This window comes from Orcinus orca, chromosome 3 (genome assembly GCF_937001465.1).
Source record: "Orcinus orca chromosome 3, mOrcOrc1.1, whole genome shotgun sequence".
NCBI classification, from domain to species: domain Eukaryota; kingdom Metazoa; phylum Chordata; class Mammalia; order Artiodactyla; family Delphinidae; genus Orcinus; species Orcinus orca.
This window is the reverse complement of record NC_064561.1, coordinates 10,817,062-10,838,360: the sequence shown is the minus strand read 5'-3', so window position 1 is coordinate 10,838,360 and position 21,299 is coordinate 10,817,062. Positions and strand designations below refer to the sequence as shown.

The 21,299-nt window shown below is 48.1% G+C and overlaps 2 protein-coding genes across 7 annotated transcripts in view; one reads left to right on the top strand and one right to left on the bottom strand.

The window, feature by feature from the left end:
• SUGP1 (SURP and G-patch domain containing 1) overlaps positions 1–5,351 on the bottom strand; it is a 30,243-nt gene extending 24,892 nt beyond the window's left edge. For 2 of the 3 annotated variants that reach the window (XM_004277497.4, XM_033401362.2), the window contains exons 1-2: positions 5,218–5,350; positions 3,300–3,471 (exon numbers count right to left, since the gene is read on the bottom strand). In XM_004277497.4, the coding sequence (XP_004277545.2) occupies positions 3,300–3,471; positions 5,218–5,326 (281 nt within the window). In that variant the 5' untranslated portion in view covers positions 5,327–5,350. Of the gene's footprint in view, positions 1–3,299; positions 3,472–5,217 lie in introns of all 3 variants that reach the window. The other variant, XM_033401361.2, reaches the window with a different exon arrangement.
• Positions 5,352–5,593: 242 nt separating this feature from the next.
• Positions 5,594–21,299, top strand: part of MAU2 (MAU2 sister chromatid cohesion factor) — a 34,297-nt gene continuing 18,591 nt past the window's right edge. For all 4 annotated transcript variants that reach the window (XM_049708266.1, XM_033401363.2, XM_049708265.1 and 1 more), the window contains exons 1-4: positions 5,594–5,905; positions 19,500–19,517; positions 20,109–20,174; positions 20,880–20,975. In XM_049708266.1, coding sequence (XP_049564223.1) covers positions 5,630–5,905; positions 19,500–19,517; positions 20,109–20,174; positions 20,880–20,975 — 456 coding nt within the window. In that variant the 5' untranslated portion in view covers positions 5,594–5,629. The remainder of the gene's footprint in view (positions 5,906–19,499; positions 19,518–20,108; positions 20,175–20,879; positions 20,976–21,299) is intronic.

Sequence of the window (21,299 nt, the reverse complement as noted above, 5' to 3'; positions counted from 1 at the left end):
CAGCGCTTCTGTGGGTTTCACATGTGCAGAGGAAAATACCCAAAGCAATTTCTTGGTGGGAGAATTACAGGGGAATTTTATATTTTTATTACTTTCTCTTTTTGAAAAGAATATGTTTTATTTTGAAATAAGAAAAATTTTTAACGAACACAAAAGCAAACCCAGGGGCCTAAATGTTTAATTCAAATTCATCTTTCCTTATCAAAAAAGTGATAGAGGCTCATTATGAGCAAATGGGAACGTGGAAAAAATCAGAAACGTAGAAAGCAAGGAGAAAACCCTAAAAAAGTCTCCTTACCTCACAAGAGCCACAATTAATACTTTGATATACTTCTTTGATTTGCCCCTTAGATTAGAAATAGAGGAAATAAGGCTGGGATCATAGCATATATTCTACTTCTTTCATCTTTTCCTACAGCATACTATCTTGCTCTAACCTCAGAAACTCCTCGTATGTGCTGCTTTTAGGGACACATCCATCATACAGACACACCCAATAACTGAAAAAGCTCAGGGAGCCCATAGGTCTGAACTTTTTCCTTTAAAGTAAAGTTTTATCCTCCTAGAAATCCGTTCTAATGAAGTAAAAGTGGAAAAAAACCTAAGTAGTCAACAAGGGGCACTGGTTAAATAAATTACGAGACATCCATAAGGCAGATGGAGTGGCCCTGAAAAGTTAAATTCTTATAAATAAAGCAACCAAGCACAACGTTAAATGAAAAACAAAAAGGCAGGATATAAAACAGTACCTACAGGGTGGTCCTACTTATGTGAAAATATATTTGACTGAAAAATTGTTACAAAAATCCATCAAATGCAACCAGCACTTGCCTCTGGGTTGCAGGGTTACAACTGATTTTATTTCTTCCTCATTTTCTTCTCCTCTACTTCCCAGGTTTTCTACCACATATATGAATTATCTTTAAAGTTAAAAAACAAAAGAGAGAGAGAAGGCAGTAAAAGTTATTTTATATGAAAGAGAAAGTTCTGCTGATAACCAGCCTTGGCATTAAACAAGCAGGGCCTTCTAGTGACCCTGGCCTTGTCCTCATGCTGTGTGCACCTCCCTCAGGAGGGACAGAAAGAAGGCTGGGACAATGAAGGACAAGAAAATACTTTGGGGGGAATTCTCTGGCGGTCCAGTGGTTAGGACTCCGCACTTTCACTGCCAAGGGCCTGGGTTCAATCCCTGGTCAGGGAACTAAGACCCCACAAGCCACACGGTGCGGCCAAAAAAAACCCCCCAAAAACCACTTCGGGTCAGCAGCATGTCAGCACATGAATCCCACTTGAAAACCACCCATAACAAATGGCAGAGGCTTCCCTGGTGGCGCAGTGGTTAAGAATCCACATGCCAATGCAGGGGACATGGGGCCCTGGTCCGGGAAGATCCCACATGCCGCGGAGCAACGAAGCCCATGCGCCACAACTACTGAGCCTGCGCTCTGGAGCCCGGCCACAACTAATGAAGCCTGCGCCTGGAGCCTATGCTCTGCAACAAGAGAAGCCACCGCAATAAGAAGCCCTCGGCAACTAGAGAGAGCCTATGCACAGCCACGAAGACCCAACGCAGCCAATAAATAAATAAATAAATAAATTTTAAAAATTCATTTTTTTAAAAAATGGCAGGGGTTATCACACAGCTGTTAAATGATGGCTTTTGATGAACAGATAAACAAAACATGGTCCATCCACACAATGGAATATTATTCAGCCACCAAAAAAAGGAATGAAGTACTGACACATGCTACAAAGTGATGAACCTTGAAAACATCACGTCCAGTGAAAACAGCCAGACACAAAAGGCCGCGTATTACATGAAATATCTAGAATAGGTAAATCCACACAGATAGAAAGTAGATTAGTCGTTGTCAGGGGCTGAGGGAAGAGGGAATGGGGAGTGATTGCTAATGGGCATGGGGTTTCTTTCTGGAGTGACAAAACGTTCTGGAATTAGTGATAATAGTTGCACAATGCTGTGAATATACTGAAAATCACTAGGTTGTATAGTTTAAAAAGTCAATTTTATGGCATGTAAGTCATATCTTAATATAAATAAATAAAACTTTAACACTGTGGCGGTTCTAAAGAGTTGTAACGCAGGGGGTTGGGGGGAAGCTTTTCCTTTAAAAAGTGGGGGGCGGGGGAAGCGACATGAAATTGACCACAATTTAGTGAAACAAAGCAATGACATGGGAAGGGAATATATCAAAATGGTTCTCTTGAGGCAACCTGAATGTTTCTTATTTCTGCAGCACGAAATTCTAAGGTGTTCTAAGCTTTTACAATGGGGAAAACAACCTTATTTTCAAAGCTACCTGTACTCTGCACCCACCCGATGTTCCTTTTTGGCTGCCTGATCCTGGCGCTGAGATCCAGCAGCCTCCAGGGGGCCCTCTTGGAAGCAGTCCTACAGGCCTTTCCCATCTTTGTGCAAGTCCTTCCATAACCCCAGGGGTGACAGTCCACAAGCCCACCCACAGATCACTCAACATCCAGTCCCCATGTTCCTGAACACCCTGGAGGTTCCAACAAGAATAAAGTTTAAGTCCCGCCCTCAAGGAGAAGCCACGGACTCTTAGAAAAGGTGGGAGCTGGAACAGAGCCTTAGTGGAGGGCTAACATGCTCCACACTTCAGACCGCAGAGGAAGGGGCTTGTCTCTGTCAACCTCCAGCCTGAAATTCTTGGATCTTGTCACCCTGATCACACCACCCCTGCTCAAAACTCTTGGGTGCCCTCAGAGCCTCTCAGGACAGTCAGGAGGAAACCCTCTCTCCTGGCTCAGAAACAGCCCCTTTGGTGCAGCAGCTCGAGCTGCCTGACACACAGGGGCTCGCCTCCCTTCTGCCCTTTGCTGTCCTTTCCTGCTTCCTCAAAGGGCTGGCTCTGCCTGGGGCCTTCAGAATGCAGAGCCTCTTCTGCATCCCTACGGCAGCTGCTGCATCTGGGAGCACACTGCCTCATGTTACCTACCAGAGCATCCCTTCACAAGTAGACTGTGAGCCCCGTAAAGGCAGAGATGGAATCTGGGTTTTTGCTCCGTGCTGTATTCTTGGTCCCTGGCCCACAACAGGTCAGCAGTAAATAACCACTGAGTGAAAGAGTTGGCAGCCATCCTCTGGGCTCCCATACACCCCTTGTTTCTCTCCTGCCACACAGCCTCCTGAAAGTGCACCTGCGTTCCTCCTTGCACCATCAGGCTGTGGCTAGATGCAGAAACACCTCGACTACTCTCGCAAGCAAAACCCTCTGTTGGTGACCCTCAAAGACCCTAATCCAGTCTCGGGGTAGACTTACTCGCCAGGATGCCGGGGCTGAGGGCTGGCCACCTGATTCTGCTTGGCTTTCTGCTCCATTTTGGCTTCAATTTCCCGTTTCTTCTGAGCAATGAGCTCCTCCTGGTGAAGGATGTTCATGTTCATTTTTCCAGACTTGGGAGGAGCAACCCCAAACCACCGGTTAGCCTTTCCTGGGGAGGGAAAAGAAGTACATCAGAAATCACCTTTGCTCCAAAAACATGCCCAGCAGCTGCTATGGGAGCAGCCCAGCTGCTATGGGAGCAGCCCAGAGCTGCCCTCTCAGGCAGCAACTAACATTCAGATTGACATTCACACATCTGTTCCTTCATTTATTTAGCAAACATTTACTGAGTTATGCACCAGATGCTGTATTTAGCAAACATTTACTGAGTTATGCACCAGATGCTGTACTTGGTGCTAATCAAGACAGAAGGGGCCTCTGCCCATGTGGGATTCACCTCTGGCTGAGGAGACAAAAGACTTGTAACAAAAAAGTAGTTGCAAAATCATGATAAGAGCTCTCTGCTGGAAACAAAAAAAAAGATGAGAAAGCATAACAGAGGACCACCTATACAGCTAGCCAGAAAATAACCGTTAAAAAAGGGGACATTTAAGCTAAAACCAGAAAGATAAAGAGGTGGCTTCCTGAAAAGCCACATGGGGAGTGATCTGGGCAGAGTAAGAAGCAGAGGTCCAATGTGGTCAGAGCAGGCGGTTCCAGGGGTGGGGCTAGCGGCGGTAGGGCAAAATAGGGAGTCTGAGTTTTACTTAAAGGGTTTTAGGAAGTGACTGGGGAGTATTAAGCTGATAAGATCCAACTGGTATTTTTATTTTTAAGATCATTCTGTCTACTGATTGGACAGAGTGCATAGGCAGCAAGGAGACCAACAAGGAGGCTTACTGGCTCCAAGCAAAAGATGATGGTGTCTTCAGACAAGGGTGGTAGTTGTGGAGATGGAGAAGACACCTCGAACGTTCCCCCATGGGACTCAAAATAAAATCCAAATTCTGAAAGCCGATTTTCAAGACGCTGCCAGAGATGGCTCCCCTCCCCACTTCCACTTCATCCCTGACATTCTTCAAAATGACAAGCTCTCAAGGCTTTTGCACTTGCTGTCCCCCTCTGCATAGAAGGCTCTGCCTTCCAGGCCTTCCGATAGTTGGCATCTTCTCATCTCAAGTATCTTCTGCTCAAAAAGGCTTTCCTTGACCACCCAATATCAGCAACCTGCACCTCCACTCTCTCGTATCATTATAACTCACTCTCTGTAAATATTTCCTTTTTTGTGCATTGTGATGCCCCAGTAGAAAGTAGCCTTCAGGAAGGCATGGCCCCGTTTTGGTTACACTACATCCTCAGCAACTAGCACAGTGCCTAGCACACAATGAATATTTCTTCAATGTATCCCAGTCTGGGTGGAGGGCTAGGGCTGGGGTGGGGGAAGAATAAGGCTTGTGCTAAAGTAGGGGCTCTAAAGACCCAGGAAAATGTGTACAGGGAGGCCAAGTGCAGTTCGGAAAAACAGCTTTTCCAGAAAGCGGGATACAGGCCAGTCAGGAGCTGACACGAAGAGAGGCGCAGGACAGCCCAAGGTTGCCACTGGCTCGGGGAGCGGAGGTCTGAGCAGCCCTGAAGGCGGTTATTTCGGAAAGCAGGCGCAGGGCAGATCCCGGTGGCGGCCTTTAAGGAAAGCCTGGCGTCCTCAGCAAACCAGCGGTTGGGGGGGGTGGGCGGGGGCGGGGTAACTGGGTCTGGGGTCTCGGGAGACGGGGGTGGTGCAGAAGCCGCCTCTTCCAGCCACCGGGAAGCTGAGGCTAAGGGCCGGCGGGTTGAGGTAGGGCCGACGGTAGGGCTAAGCAAAGACTCATAGCCCGAACACCCAGGCAGACGCTTGCGGGGAGGCGGGGGCTGTTACCTGCAACATCCCGGTTGTCCATCTTGAGACTCATCCAATCCCACAATGCTCCGGCGCCACCGGGGGCGGAGGGGTGGTGGCGGCGGGGGGCGCTTGTTATAGTACGCATGGCCTGATGGGAGATGTAGTCCACGTCGGCAAGCCACGCCCTGCCATTGCTTGGACACCTGGGGTCTTCACCCTAGGAATGCAAACCTCAGCCCATCGGAAATCTCCGGTCACAGTCTCGCGGACCAGATGGTGTCGCCTTTTCTCAGACCTTCCCGGAGCCGCGGCCACTCCAAATACAAACTACATGTCCCAGGATGCTTTGTACAGAAGCTCTCGCGAGAAACGCGAGGCGCTCCCGGCCCCGCCCCGTGCGCCTGCTTCCGCCTCCCTGTGGCGGCAGTTTGTTGTTGGGGAGGCCAAAATGGCGGCTCAGGCGGCGGCGGCGGCTCAGGCTGCGGCGGCCCAGGCAGCGCAGGCCGAGGCGGCTGAGTCGTGGTACCTGGCGCTCCTGGGCTTTGCCGAACACTTCCGCACTTCCAGCCCGCCCAAGATCCGCCTGTGTGTGCACTGCTTGCAGGCCGTGTTCCCCTTCAAGCCGCCGCAGCGCATTGAGGCCCGAACACACCTGCAGCTCGGTTCCGTGCTCTACCACCACACCAAGAACAGCGAGCAGGCGCGCAGCCACCTGGAGAAGGCGGTGAGCGCGGGCCGGGCCGCAAGGGTGGAGGTGCAGGCTCTTTTCTGAGCTTGGGCTGAGGGGTCGCGACCCTGGCGGGCGGGGGCCGCCGGCGCCGCTCCTCCGGGACCTGGGGCGTGACTTCCGCACCAGCAGCAAGACCCCGAAGACGTGAGCCTCTCAGGGGACCCGAGGGAACTCGCCCCGTACCGTACTTAATATTTCTGGTGACAGGCAGAGGCCTAGGACTCCGGTCCGGGTACTCCGAGAGTTGCCTCTTTCAGGAGCAACAGGGTTGTGCCCCCATCAGTGATGAGGGGAGTCATAGGTGAGAGGCAGAGGCCCAGAACCTAGAGGCAGTCGTTTGAAGTCCTGTAAAAGGCAGAACTGGGCGGGGGGTGGGGGGGTGTCTGGATTCCAGAGCTCAGGGCTCCTGCTTTCTCCGTATCTACCTGTGACTTCTCTTTCTCCCACCATACACTCAACCGTCCCCTTCAGAGGGCAGGCCCTATCTTCCCATGTTGACCTGTGGGATCTTGGTGCCTCAAAAAATGTGGGAAAGTGGCCATCATTCTGCCCTTTCTGGCTGTGCAGTTCTTTCTACTCAGAGCAACACTGCACTCCTGTCATATGGTGTCTCCAATTGCTGTTCACCCAGCTTTATTCTGCTTAGAGGAGGGACTTCTCTTTTTTTCTTTTTTTTTTAATGGTTACTTTCCTCTCTTCTTGCCAGAGGTATGAGATGAGTTTTTTTCTTGTTTTTTTTTTTGATGTTGGGAGTAGGAGTTTATTAATTTATTTATGTATTTTTGCTATGTTGGGCCTTGGTTTCTGTGCGAGGGCTTTCTCTAGTTGTGGCAAGCGGGGGCCACTCACTATCGCGGCCTCTCATTGCAGAGCACAGGCTCCAGATGCGCAGGCTCAGTAGTTGTGGCTCACGGGCCTAGTTGCTCCGCGGCATGTGGGATCCTCCCAGACCAGGGCTCGAACCCATGTCCCCTGCATTAGCAGGCAGATTCTCAACCACTGCGCCACCAGGGAAGCCCAAGACTTCTTGAATACAGTCAACTTCGATTTTAAAAATGTATTGATCCTGAGGTAAATCTGAACCCACCGGTGGCTAGTAACAAATTGCCTTTGGTAGGATAATCAGATCTTTGTTTTGCAGGCTGTAAAGAGTTGGAAGGGGACTTTAGTTCTTTCTTGATCCACTTCTTGTTTCACGAATGAGGCAGTATGGGCCCAAAGAGGTAAAGTGATTTGCCCAAAGCCACACAGCAACTTATTAACAAAATTGAGCTCAAACCTAGGCTCAAGGGCTTCCCTGGTGGTGCTGTGGTTAAGAATCCACCTGCCAATGCAGGGGACACGGGTTCGAGCCCTGGGCCGGGAAGATCCCGCACCGAAGCCGGTGCGCCACAACTACTGAGCCTGCACTCTAGAGCTCCCGTGCCACAACTACTGAAGCCCGTGCACCTAGAGCCCGTGCTGCGCAATGAGAAGCCACTGCAATGAGAAGCCCGCGCACCGCAACAAAGAGTAGCCCCCTCTCGCCGCGACCAGAGAAATCCCGTGCGCAGCAATGAAGACCCAACGCAACCAAAAATTAAAAAAAATAATAATAATAATAAATAAATTTACAACAACAACAAAAAATCTAAGGTCAAGATCGCCAGGGTCCATGCCAAGATGATAAGTCGTGGGTGGTTGTTGTGTTTTTTTTTTTTTTAATTAATTAATTAATTAATTTTTGGCTGTGTTGGGCCTTCATTGCTGCCGCGGGCTTTCTCTAGGAGCAGTGTGCAAGGGCTACTCTTCGTTACGGTGCACGGGCTTCTCGTTGCAGTGTCTTTTTTTTTTTTTTTTTTTTTTTTGCGGAACGCGGGCCTCTCACTGTTGTGGCCTCTCCCGTTGCGGAGCACAGGCTCCAACGCGCAGGCTCAGCGGCCATGGCTCACAGGCCCAGCTGCTCCGTGGCATGTGGGATCTTCCCGGACCGGGGCACGAACCCGTGTCCCCTGCATCGGCAGGTGGACTCTCAACCACTGCACCACCAGGGAAGCCCCGCAATGTCTTCTTTTGTTGTGGAGCACAGGCTCTAGGCGCGTGGGTTTCAGTAGCTGTAGCACATGGGCTCAACAGTTGTGGCTCACAGGCTCTAGAGCGCAGGCTCAGTAGTTGTGGCGCACGGGCTTAGTTGCTCTGCAGCATGTGGGATCTTTCCGGACCAGGGCTTGAACCCGCGTCCCCTGCACTGGCAGGCAGATTCTTAACCGCTACGCCACCGGGGAAGTCCAAGTCGTTGTTTTTGTGAAGTTCTTTTCTTTCATTCATTCAGCAGATATTTAATTAGCTCACACTGGGTGCCAAGACCTATTCTAGGTGCTGGGGATCAACAGTGACTAAAGCAGTCCTTGCCCACAGAAGCTTATGTTTTTGTGAGGGAGACAAACAATGAATATATAGTAAAAGGTTAGGCAGCGATAGAAGAACCATGAAAACCAGGGTGAGGGTTGGAGTTGACAGGGAGCTATTTTTAGCAAAGGTAATGAGGGAGTCTCTATTTGTGGGAGTCACATTTGAACAGAGTCCTGAATGAGGTGGGGGAGCAAGCCTTGAGAAGCGCTCAGAGTTTCAGGTCAATCCCTAGGAGTGCCTGAGCTGTTGGTGACTGGTTGATATCAGGGTCTCTCCTGAGCAGTGATGAGGCTGAGATCAAACGAAGTGTCAAGCTTCCTTGGGTGTGGGAAGGGTGGAGGCTGTGACTGCCCGGGCCTGACTCCCAGTGCCTTTAGTGGATGTGCTGGTTCTGAAGCTCTCCCTTCGCTCAGTTAACAACAAATCCTGCCACCTCCTTTCCCTTGTCTTCAGGCCATTCAGCCTGTTTCTTTTTTGTTTTCTTTTTTTAATTTGAAATATTATAGGGTCTTTTTTAATTTTTATTTAATTAATTTATTTTTGGCTGCATTGGGTCTTTGTTGCTGTGCGCGGGCTTTCTCTAGTTGTGGCAAGCGGGGGCTACTATCGTTGTGGTGCACGGGCTTCTCATTGCGGTGGCTTCTCTTGTTGTGGAGCACGGGCTCTAGAGCACAGGCTCAGTAGTTGTTGCGCACAGGCTTAGTTGCTCCACGGCATGTGGGATCTTCCGGACCAGGGCTCGAACCCATGTCCCCTGCATTAGCAGGCGGATTCTTAACCACTGCACCACCAGGGAAGCCTTATGGTAGTTCTATTTTTAATTTTTTGAGGAACCTCCATACTGTTTTCCATAGTGGCTGCACCAATTTACAGTCCAACAGTGCACAAGGGCCCCCTTTTCAGGGCTTCCCTGGTGGCACAGTGGTTAAGAATCCGCCTGCCAATGCAGGGGACATGGGTTCGAGCCCTGGTCCGGGAAGATCCCACATGCCACGGAGCAACTAAGCCCGTGCGCCACAACTACTGAGCCCGCAAGCCACAACTAGTGAAGCCCACGTGCCTAGAGTCCATGCACCACAACGAAGAGTAGCCCCCGCTCGCCACGACTAGAGAAAGCTCATGTGCAGCAACGAAGACCCAACACAGCCAAAAATAAATGAAATAAATAAAATTATTTTTTTTAAAAAAGGGACTTTAACTTAAATAGACGTTTCTCCAAAGAAGATAGCCAATAGGCTCATGAAAAGATGCTCAGCATTGCTAGTTATTAGAGAAATGCAAATCAGAACTATATTGAGGTATCACCTCACACCGGTCAGAATGGCCATCATCAAAAAGTCTACAAATAATAAATGCTAGAGCGTGTGTAAAGGAAAGGAAACCCTCCTGCACTGTTGGTGGGAATGTAAATTGGTACAGCCACTATGGGGAACAGTATGGAGGTTCCTTAAAATAGAGTTGTTGGGCTTCCCTGGTGATGCAGTGGTTAAGAATTCACCCACCAATGCAGGGGACACGGGTTGGAGCCCTGGTCCGGGAGGATCCCACATGCCTCGGAGCAACTAAGCCCGTGCGCCACAACTGCTGAGCCTGTGCTCTAGAGCCCGCGAGACACAACTGTTGATCCCACGCGCCACAACTACTGAAGCCTGTGTGCCTAGAGCCCATGCTCTGCAACAAGAGAAGACACCGCAATGAGAAGCCCGCACACTGCAACGAAGAGTATCCCCCACCTGCTGCACCTAGAGAAAGCCCATGGGCAGCAACGGAGACCCAGTGCAGCCAAAAATAAAATAAATAAAATAAATAAAAATTTTTTTTTAAATCTAAAAAAAAAAAACGAAAGATGCCGGCAGCAATGTATATATTAAACAACAAAAAAAAGTGGAGTTGTCATATGATCCAGCAATCCCACTCCTGGACATATATCGGGAAAAGATGAAAACTCATTCAAAAAGCTACGTGCGCTGAAATGTTCATAGCAGCACTGTTTATAATAGCCACAACATGGAAGCAACTTAAATGTCCATCAATGGATGAATGGATAAAGAAATGTGGTATATGTATACATAATAGACTACTACTTATCCATAAAAAAGAATGAAATAATGCCATTTGCAGCAACATGGATGGACCTAGAGATTATCATACTAAGTGAAGTAAGTCAGACAGAGAAAGACAAATAGCACATGAGATCACTTATATGTGGAATTTAAAATATGATACAAATGAACTTATTTCAAACAGAAAACAGACTCACAGACATAGAAGACAATCTTATAGTTACCAGGGGGAAAAGCGGTAGGGGAAGGATAAATTAGGAGTTTGGGATTATCAGGTACAAAGTACTATATATGAAACAGATAAACAACAAGGTATAGCACAGGAAATTATATTCAGTATCTTGTAATAAGCCATAATGAAAAAGAATATGAAAAAGTATATGTATGAATATATGTAACTTAATCACTTTGATGTAAACCAGAAACTAACACAGCAGTGTAAATGAACTATACTTCAGTTAAAAAATAAAAATATATAAGCGCTTGAGCATTTGTGGATTTTGGCATCCTCAAGGGCTCCTGGAACCAATCCCCTGAGGATACTGAGGGACAATTGTATCTTCTCCCATTCTCTCCATTCTGCCTTTTTGTTTTGTTAATAGTTTCCTTCCTGTGCAAAAGCTTTTTAGCTGGGTGTAGTCCCATTTGTTTATTTATTTTTTTAATTTATTTATTTATTTAATTTCGGTTGCATTGGGTCTTCGTTGCTGCGTGGGCTTTCTCTAGTTGCAGCGAGCGGGGGCTACTCTTCATTGCGGTGCTCGGGCTTCTCATTGCGGTTGCTTCTCTTGTTGTGGAGCACAGGCTCTAGGTGCGCGGGCTTCAGTAGTTGTGGCTCGCAGGCTCTAGAGTGCAGGCTCAGTAGTTGTGGCACACGGGCTTAGTTGATCCGCGGCATGTGGTATCTTCCCGGACCAGGGCTTGAACCTGTGTCCCCTGCATTGGCAGGCGGATTCTTAACCACTGCGGCACCAGAGAAGCCCCCATTTGTTTATTTTTGCTTTTGTTTCCCTTGCCTGAGGAAACAGATCCAGAAAAATATTGCTAAGGTTGATATCAAAGAGTACACTGCTCATGTTTTCTTCTAGGAGCTTTATGGTTTCAGGTCTTTAAGTCTTTCATCCATTTTAAGTTTATTTTTTTATATAGAGTGAGAAAGTAATTCAGTTTGATTCTTTTGCATGTGGCTGTCCAGTTTTCCCAGCACCATTTTTAAAAAATATTTATTTATTTATTTATTTATTTATGGCTTAGTTGGGTCTTCGTTGCAGCACGCGGGATCTTTCATTGCAGCGCGTGGGCTTCTCTCTAGTTGTGGTGCTCAGGCTTCTCTCTAGCTGTGGTGCGTGGGCTCAGTTGCCCCACAACATGTGGGATCTTAGTTCCCCAGCCAGGGATCGAACCCACGTACCCTGCATTGGAAGGCTGATTCTTAACCACTGGACCACCAGGGAAGTGCCCCAAACACCATTTATTGAAGAGGCTGTCTTTTCCCCATTATGTATTCTTACCTCTTTTGTCATAGATTAATTGGCTGTATAAGTATGGGTTTATTTCTGGCTGTCTGTTCTCCATTGATCTATGTGTCTGTTTTTGTGCCATTACCATACTGTTTTTATTGCTGTAGGTTTGTAGCATAGTTTGAAATCAGGAAACATGATACCTCCAGCTTTGTTCTTTTTTCTCAACATTGCTTTGGCTACTCACGGTCCTTTGTGTTTTCATAAAATTTTTAGAATTATTTGTTCCAGTTGTGTGAAAAATACTATTGGTATTTTGAGAGGGATTGCATTGGATCTGCAGATTGCCTTGTGTAGTATGGTCATTTTAACAATATTAATTCTCCCAATCCATGAGCACAGTATAGCTTCCATTCGTTTCTGTAGTCTTCATTTTCTTTCATTGATGTCTTAGAGTTTTCAGAGTATAAAACTTTTACTTCCTTGGTTAGATTTATTCTTAGCTACTTTACTCTTTTTGATACAGTTGTAAATGGATTGTTTTCTTAATTTTTTTTTCTGATAGTTCATTATTAGTGTATGGAAACACAACAGATTTCTGTATATTAATTCTGTATCCTGCAACTTTATTGAATTCATTTATAAATTATATTTTTTGGTGACATCTCTAGGATTTTCTGTATATGGTATCATGTCATGTGCAAACAGTGATAGTTTTACTTTTTCCTTTCCATTCAGCCTGTTTCTAGCAGTGGTTCATAGTCACTGTATATATATATATATATATATATTTATAAACTTATTTAATTATCTTTGGCTGCGTTGGGTTTTCATTGCTGTATGCAGGCTTTCTCTAGTTGTGGTGAGCGGGGGCTCCTCTTTGTTGCAGTGCATGGGCTTCTCATTACAGTGGCTTCTCTTGTTGCGGAGCACGAGCTCTTGGTATGCAGGCTTCAGTAGTTGTGGCTCACAGGCTCAGTAGTTGTGGCCTACAGGCTTAGTTGCTCTGTGGCATGTGGGATCTTCCCGGACCAGGGCTCGAACCTGTGTCCCCTGCATTGGCAGGTGGATTCTTAACCACTTCGCCACCGGGGAAGTCCAGTCACTGTGTATATTGTCCTTATCATATTTTGCCCACTCAGTGCTGTTAAGGAGAAGCAGCCATGCCTCAGATTGCTTCCTTGTAGCTGCTTGGCTTTTGGACCCATAATTTAAATCCTTATCATCGTGGAGAGTTTTCCCTCGATTTTACAGAACCCTAATTCTTGTGGGGTCTTCCATAGAGCCACAGGGTACCCTCCGTAGGTCGCACTGTCGTTACACCTGGAAATACCTTTCTTTCTGTCAGGTGCATCCCCACGTGAAAGTTTGTCCAGATTTCAGTTAAAGTGCCATTCTTTGTAATGTTTTCCTTCTTTGTTTGTTTCTGATCTCCTTTTGTGTTGCAATGCAAGCATGCTTTTTTTAAACTTCATTCTTTATTAGCTGTGCATTTTTTCCAAATCACGGAGCTGTCAACTTTTATTCTTTCCTTTCATTCTTTACTAGGTAAAGAATCATATAAGTGCTATAGATAAAACTTTTAATTGACCTCTGAACTTAGTATTACATTCATCTTCCTTAACTATTATTTTCATCATCTTTTGCTTTCCCTATGAGAGACTCTAACCTCGTTTGTAATCACTTTTTTATATATATAAGGGTAGATTATTATTTCTGTTTCCTCAACTGTATTTGTAAGCTTTCCAGAAGGAATGTGTAATATACTCACCCATCTGCTTCATCAGTTCATTTGTTAAGGGTTCCCATCAGAGGGACGGAGGGTATTTCTCCCTTTCCTCAGCAGCTTTATCCAAGTTGCAGCCATTGGTCTCTCAGTCATACCTGCCCCTGCAGGCCTTCGGAGTACCTGCTGGCTGCCTCATTCCCTGGATCTGTTCAGCAGGTCCTGTAACTATTACAGTGCATGACAAGACACTTCACCAGAGAGCCTTCTCTTTTTGCTTATGGTTTTGGCAGCGATGGGAATGTATCTACAGAATTCTTTTTTTTTTTAATTTATTTATTTTTTATTGTGTCAGGTCTTCATTGCTACACACGGACTTTCTCTCGTTGCGGCAAGCAGGGGCTACTCTTTGTTGCGGTGCGAGGGCTTCTCACTGCGGTGGCTTGTCTTGTGGAGCACAGGCTCTAGGCACGTGGGCTCAGTAGTTGTGGCTCACGGGCTCTAGAGCGCAGGCTCAGTAGTTGTGGCGCATGGGCTTAGTTGCTCCACGGCATGTGGGATCTTCCCGGACCAAGACTCGAACCCGTGTCCCTTGCATTGGCAGGCAGATTCTTAATCACTGCACCACCAGGGAAGTCCCCTCAACAGAATTCTTGACTCCTTTGGGACTCTGACTAAATCATTCATGATTATAAGGAATGTCACTTTACATCAAAATCTCTTGGCTAGATACTTTGTGAAGCTATTTCTACAGGTTTTGTCAGATTGTGTTCTTTTTCATTTCAGTTTTGCCTTGTTGTCTTTCCTCTTGCTACATTCTATTCCTGTGTAAATTTTCAGTCTTCTCTTATATTTTACTGTTTTTCAAACAGTTCCATTTCAGTCATTTGTGCTTCTACTGTGGAACTGAGAATCTTTATATCTGTACTTAGATGTGTATTTATTTCCCCCTTAACTTTCTTAATTTATCTGGAAAGTGCATCATCATCCTTAGATTTTGCTGATTTGAAAGCCACAGAGGAATAAATGCTACTTCTCTGGAATGGATTGTTCGTTATTTGCTATAATCCAGGCAGTCATTCTTTGGACAGTGGTCTTTAGTGACTGCAGCATCTGTGTTGATGCCATGTTTGCTTTCTCTGTGTGTTAGCAATGGGGCTACTTTTTAGTGGTTGTTCGTCTGACTTAGAAAGCAGCTCCAAACTGCCAGTCAGATACTCCTTAATTGTGCTTCCAGGTTTAGCGCGAGAGTCTATGGCTACCTTCCCAGCAAGTGATTAAAAGCTTCCCTTTCTTATTTTAAGGCCTAAAAGGGCTCAATTCTGGGCCTTTCATCATCAGGCACAGATGGAGCATATCTTTCATCCTTTAGGATCATGGCTGTGTCCTGGTAAATTCCATGCCACATCAGCTGGGAGCAGAACCTGGTACAGAAGCTGCATTTGCAGAACTTGCTGTTAAGCATTTTCATGGAAGAGTATCTGTGCTTCCTCCTGTTCGCATTTCCATTTTCTTCACTCATTCTCTGAGTCTCCCCTGACTTCAGGAAGTGAAATGTGTTTAGGAACCTTTACTTCATGATGCTACCAACTTGCCCCCTGTCTCCCCTGCAACCCGTACTTCTTCCGGTTCCTGCCTGGGAATTATTATAGTATTCTTGGTGCTTTCCACATGCCAGGCTCTGCGTTCATGGTTCTTGGAGCACTGTCTCTTTGGATCCTCACCAAACCCACAAGGTAGAGACCACTTCCGACTTGCCGATGGCAGTACTGACCGGGATGCTTGTAGCCGTGGTCACATGGCAGAGAGAGGCAAGGCTGGCTGCTAAATGTTGTGCTTCCATCCCAGAGGAGTTTCAGTTGATAACTATTTTTACACATTTTGGTGACTTAAAAAAACCTGATTTTTAAGAAAAACTTACCTTGGTTATGAGGTACAAGAAGCCTTGAAACACTCAGCCCTGAACTGAATGCCCTAGGAATGAGAAGCGTGCTGATCCCAGCCCTTCCACCCCTCAGGGTGTATGCTAGCCCTGTAGTGACCCTTGCTTTTCCTGAGAACCCCAAGGTGACCCCAGAGGCTTCTGGTAGGGTCATTCACATCTCTGCCTCACACCTGCAGGCTTCCTGGCAGTGACGGGACTCTCACTTTGGCTACTTTCGCATGACAGGAAGAAGACGTAAAAGCTATATTTTAATGTTACAAAGTAAAACATAGGTTGAGGTAGCAACCTTGGGTAATTTGTGAGATGGACGTATTTTCTAATATCTAGATTTCTGATTATGAATTTATGTTGCAAGTTAAAAAAGGTACAAAAGCAAAGTGATTTGATTGGCTTCTGACTGACAATCCTGGGGAAGTGACTGGCTCTCCATGACATGGAGCTAGTCCTACAGCTTCAGAAATGGGTCATCTTGGGGACGGCTCAGGTGTCACTGACACTGATGCCTGAGCAAGAAACAGTGACGTTTAAAGACAAGGAGATGTCTGATGCCACTTAGGAATTAGAATTTTGTGTTTAAAAGGCGTAAGCCTGGGCTTCCCTGGTGGCGCAGTGGTTGAGAATCCTCCTGCCAATGCAGGGGACACGGGTTCTATCCCTGGTCTGGGAAGATCGCACATGCCACAGAGCAACTAAGCCCGTGCGCCACAACTACTGAGCCCACATGCTGCAACTGCTGAAGCCCGAGCGCCTAGAGTCTGTGCTCTGCAACAAGAGAAACCACGACAATGAGAAGCCCACACACCACAACGAAGAGTAGCCCCCACTTGCTGCAACTAGAGAAAGCCCTCACGCAGCAACGAAGACCCAATGCAGCCAAAAAAAAAAAAAAGGGGCATAAGCCTCAATTCTTTGGCCATTTGTGCATGAGGAAGCCCTCATTTCCTTGTGATGATAGATAAAGTCATCATTCGTGCAACAAATGTTTCCTGAGAGCCTCCCATGTGTCAGCCCCTTCTAGGCACTGGGGACACAGAATCATGATGAGGCACATTATGGGGCTTTATCCAACATCCCCAATTTGTGTGTGTGTTGGGGGGTGTGTTGGGGGCTGGTGGCCCACAGTGCATGCATGAGAGAATGGTGGCAGATCATGGCTCTGGGAAATGGATGCTAAGGACCACTAGGATCCAGCTCCTCCAGGAGTTGGAGTGTTGCTAACTCCCATGTGGGTCCACACCTCAAACTTTGTCCTCTGGCCCCTAGAGCAGCGCTCCTGACAGCCTCTCACACTGACAGACAAGGCCTTCCAGAAGGTTTGAGTCTTCAAACTTTACACGTTACTTTCCAGCTCTCCCCGTGGTCACTAAAGGCCCCAGGGGGATGTGATGCTCTTTCTCCAGCCCTCAGGTCAGAAAACAGAACTGTCAGAGACAGAAACTGATCATTAACAGACACATCTGACTTATAGAAAAAAGGTGTTAGTGGGGTCCAGCCCAAATGTCTACTGAATAGATGTTAACCACATAAAATCCCCAAATGCAGAGACATTTGATGGGCTCATGTGGGCCTGGGCCCAGCAGCACAGGCCAAGGCGCTGGAGAAGTCGGCATAGTGGGGCCCTCCCCAGGCAGTAGGCAAATGGCTGTGTCCCCTCACAGTCTGCCCACCATGGACATACTTCTGTGGACTGTCCTCTCGTGAATTTGGAGTATGCCTTGTGCAGTGGGGAGAGCATCCCTGGGCCACAGACTCATAAGGAAGGCTTCTTCGCCCCACTGGAGGAGTTTCACCTCTTGTTGCCCTCTTCACCTCTGTTGGGGAACAGTGACACACAGATGTAGTCAGCTTTACGCCAGGTCCTGAGGCATGGCCAAGCTTGACTTGGAAACTCAGCTGTAGGTGGTGGATTTACTGAGCCCACTCCGCCTTGGCTACCAGGCTGGGTTGTTGAGAGCAAGCCACACGGCGCTCCGAGTGGAAGGCAAATGCTTCTCATGTGTGTCTTTATCCATCCTGTACTCTCTCTAAAGGGCTCCCCTTGAGTATGGAGGCCTTGCCTGAGATATGTCTTGCATGTGGAGATTAAGTCATGGAACTACAGAATCTTGAGGTGGGACCAGGTCTTAGCATGTCCCTAACCCAGCTTTTTAGTCACAGAGTTTCCTACACGGTATCTTGTCCCTCCTCCCAGTTGGTGGCCTTCAGGAGTGTCTCTAGCTCGACTGCCCTTCCCAGTGAGGAGGAGGAGTGGCTTCTGTAGAAAGCAAGCCCCTACTTACTTGTTTACCAGCTTCATGACGTCACACGAGGCTGGAGCTAGTCCTGTCCCCACTGTCCATGTAGGTGGTATTCAGCCAAGGAGCCTCACTTGGGGCCACACTCCTGGCAGCAGGCACTGGCCGTGTCCCTCTTGGGACCCTGAGCTCCTCCTGACCCTGTTGCAGGGGAGCCTTGGGAGGGGATACCCGGGCTGGCTGCGGAGTGCCTTTTGCCTGGGCTCTATGTGCCCGTGCACTTGTATGTGTGTGTGACAGACACAGGAGCCTGGTGGCTCTCCATGTTCCCTCTTTCTCTCTGTTCTGTCCCTCTCCTCTACTCCCATAGCTCCCCCTCCTGGCCCACCTGTGTCTCTGAGGCAGCTGGTCTCCAGACCAGCTCCAAGTCTTGCCGAGCCTCTTTGGTGACTTCCCTGGCCACCACTCAGCCCCAGAGACATCTCGAGCTCCAAGGCTGTCCCGCTGGCGTCACTGGCCTTTCTCCCTGGCGGCCAGCAGACCCATGGGCCTTCAGCCTCTTTCCTCTTTCTCCTCCTCCCTCTGCGTCCTTTGCTGCATATAAGATGCTCTTAAAACTTGGATCTGATTGGGTGCTTTTGTTTTATGCGTCTGACTGGGTCAGGCTCCAGGGATGACATCAGGGCATTCTTACCCACAGTCACATGAGTGGCACAGAGACCAAATGGGCCTTCCAGCCTCACCTCCCTGGCCCTCTGCTCTTTGCCTGGAGCACCTCCCCTTCCTTCTTTGCCTGGTAACACCCATAGTTACATTCTCATCCTTCAAGGCCCAGCCCCAGACACCCCAACCCCCACCACCTCCCTCCACATGCGCGTGCGTGCACACACACACACCACACACACATACCACACACACTGTTCTCCCACAGAGCATGGCAAGTAAGAGTCTTCTTCTGGGCTCTGGATCTGCCTTCCAGCAACTGCTGAGGCTCTGAGAATGTTTGCAGGACGAGTGGGTCAGCAGGAACAGCGTCAGGTGTATGCTTGAGTCCTTGATAGTCTGATAGACTGTGGTCAGTGTGGTGGTGTGGCGGACTGTCCTGGGACCTCACCGCCTCCTGTTGGAATGTGAAACTCCAGGGCACAGTTATGGCCAAGTGGGAGCATGTCGTTATCTGAACCACGTCCCAGCCTGTGTACTAGCAGAGAGGGATGGTGAGCTCAGAACTCAGAATCATCCCTGCTACCCCTGGCCAGGTGCTGCCCACACCAGTCCTTCCTGGAGTACTCTTCCCTCCCCTCTGAGGCTAACTTTTCTCATTTCCAAACATCTTTTAAATGTCACTTCTCCAGGAAGGACTGACACCCACAGACCTACTCTCTAATTGTAATTAATTCCTCACGTCATGATTTGCTCTTGGCGTACTACAGTGAGTGTCATGTGGTGGCCCCTCTGTGCTCCTTCCCGTTGTGAAGCATTGCTGCTGTAGTGGGAGAGGGCTCCAATTCTGACTCCGGAGGCTGGCAGGACGGGAAGCCCGTGAGTGGGGGAGCAAGTTCATGTTCCCTTTCCCCCAGACACGCCCTGGTTGCTGGATTAGAGGAAAAGCAAGCCCCCCCTCTTAGGCTGAGCAGTCCATCTTCCCACTTAACCGAACACCTGCAGCCTCTGGTGACAAGGCAACCTGTGTAAACCCCAAAGTGGAGCCAGTTAAGCAGGTGCAAAGCGTATGGTTGAGAATTAATGCTTTTTTCTTTCTCTTTCAGTGGTTGATATCACAGCAAGTATCCTTTTCTTGGTACTGTTCCCTTTAAGGAAAACTCTTTCTAAATAAAAAAAAATGTGTTATAAACTTGAATCCTACCTATAATGCACACCTTGGGTTTGGGCTTTGCCCCACAGATTACCTGGAGCATCCCTTCAGACCAGTAGCTTCTCCCTGGGTGCTGTGCTCCTCTTCATGCCCCAGCCTCTAGCTCCACACCCAGCCAGCAGCAAGCTCAGGGATTACTGGGGGAATATGTGAACTAGGGGTTTTAGAGTGGGTGGGGATATGCCCGTCCGGCCAGCCTCTGCAGTGTAAGAACTCTGAGCTGTGGCCCTTTTTTTTTTTTTTTGCGGTACGCGGGCCTCTCACTGTTGTGTTGTGGCCTCTCACGTTGCGGAGCCCAGGCTCCGGACGCGCAGGCTCAGCGGCCATGGCTCACGGGCGCAGCCTCTCCGCGGCACGTGGGATCCTCCCGGACCGGGGCACAAACCTGTGTACCCTGCATCGGCAGGCGGACTCCCAACCACTGCACCACCAGGGAAGCCCTGTGGCCCTTTTAAACTGACCATTTTGCAGTGTCTCTACTTCCTTAACTGGACGTCATTAGATCCCGCAGTTTGAAGATGTTAAATTTGAAGCAGCAAGTCTTTTGTCTGAATTATACTGTCAAGAGGTAAGAACATATGAAGGTTTCTGAAAGCAAACTCCCTCTCCCTGTAGCAAAGCACAGTGGCAAACTGGGACTCTCAGGAGTGGATTCCCTTCCGGCTTTTAAGACTTCTCATAATTTTCTTATCTCCCACGCCTGGTATGGGGCAGCCATGGGTGATCACTTGCTAACAGAGGCTAGCAGAATCTTTTTCTACCGAGGACTGTTGGAAAACAGCCTTGTTCCTAGGCTAAAGATGATTAGTTCCTGAACAAATTTATATAGTTTAAGCTTAGGCTAAAGATGATTCCTAGGCTAAAGATGATTAGTTCCTGAACAAGTTTATATAGTTTACCTTAAGCTGGTTCCTGATGTCAGGTGTAGCTGAAAATTGCCTTTCCCAGCTTTGAGCAGTGACCCCTTTTCACGCCCCTGACCCCTCTCTCTGGTTGCAGAACAGGAAAGACAGCAATTGTTATCAATTTGACTGTTCAGGATTTTGAACTAAAGCTAGTTTCTGTTTAGTTGAGTGGGGAGTTATTTTAAGGTCGATACAAAAACTTCCCAGCCAGTGAGTCTAATAAAATATCTTTTCTTCTTTAATCAAGCACATTGGCAACCCACAAATCCTTTGGTAAGTGTGAACAGGAATGGCCGCCTGGCTCCGCAGCTGCTGCATAAGGAATCCAGCTTGTTTTTTCCTCCCCAAACTTCACTGTTTCCTTTCAGAATTCCGTTGATGCAGCAAAGCCACTGCTGCGGAAAGCAATCCAGATCTCACAGCAGACCCCGTACTGGCACTGCCGCCTGCTCTTCCAGCTTGCTGTGAGTACTGTGGGCCTGGCTAAGATGCGTGGGTGCCTGTTGGGGGCCGTGACCTTGGGGCACAGCTGCCTCAAGTACAAATAAGCAGACTCTGGGACACACGGGTCTTCCTCAGGCTGCTGTACTGAGCGGATGGGGACACAGGAACATTTCTTTGACCTGCTCACAAGTCCCCTCCAGACTGTCGCCAGGAGGCGGTACTCCCAGGGTGGGCCTCTCACTCAGCAGCACCTGGGGTGATTGGTGGGAGTGTCCTTCCCCTGGAGCTGACTTGGGGCCTAGTCTTCATGTTCCCCTCCCTCCTGTTGCTCCCTTTGGCCTGCA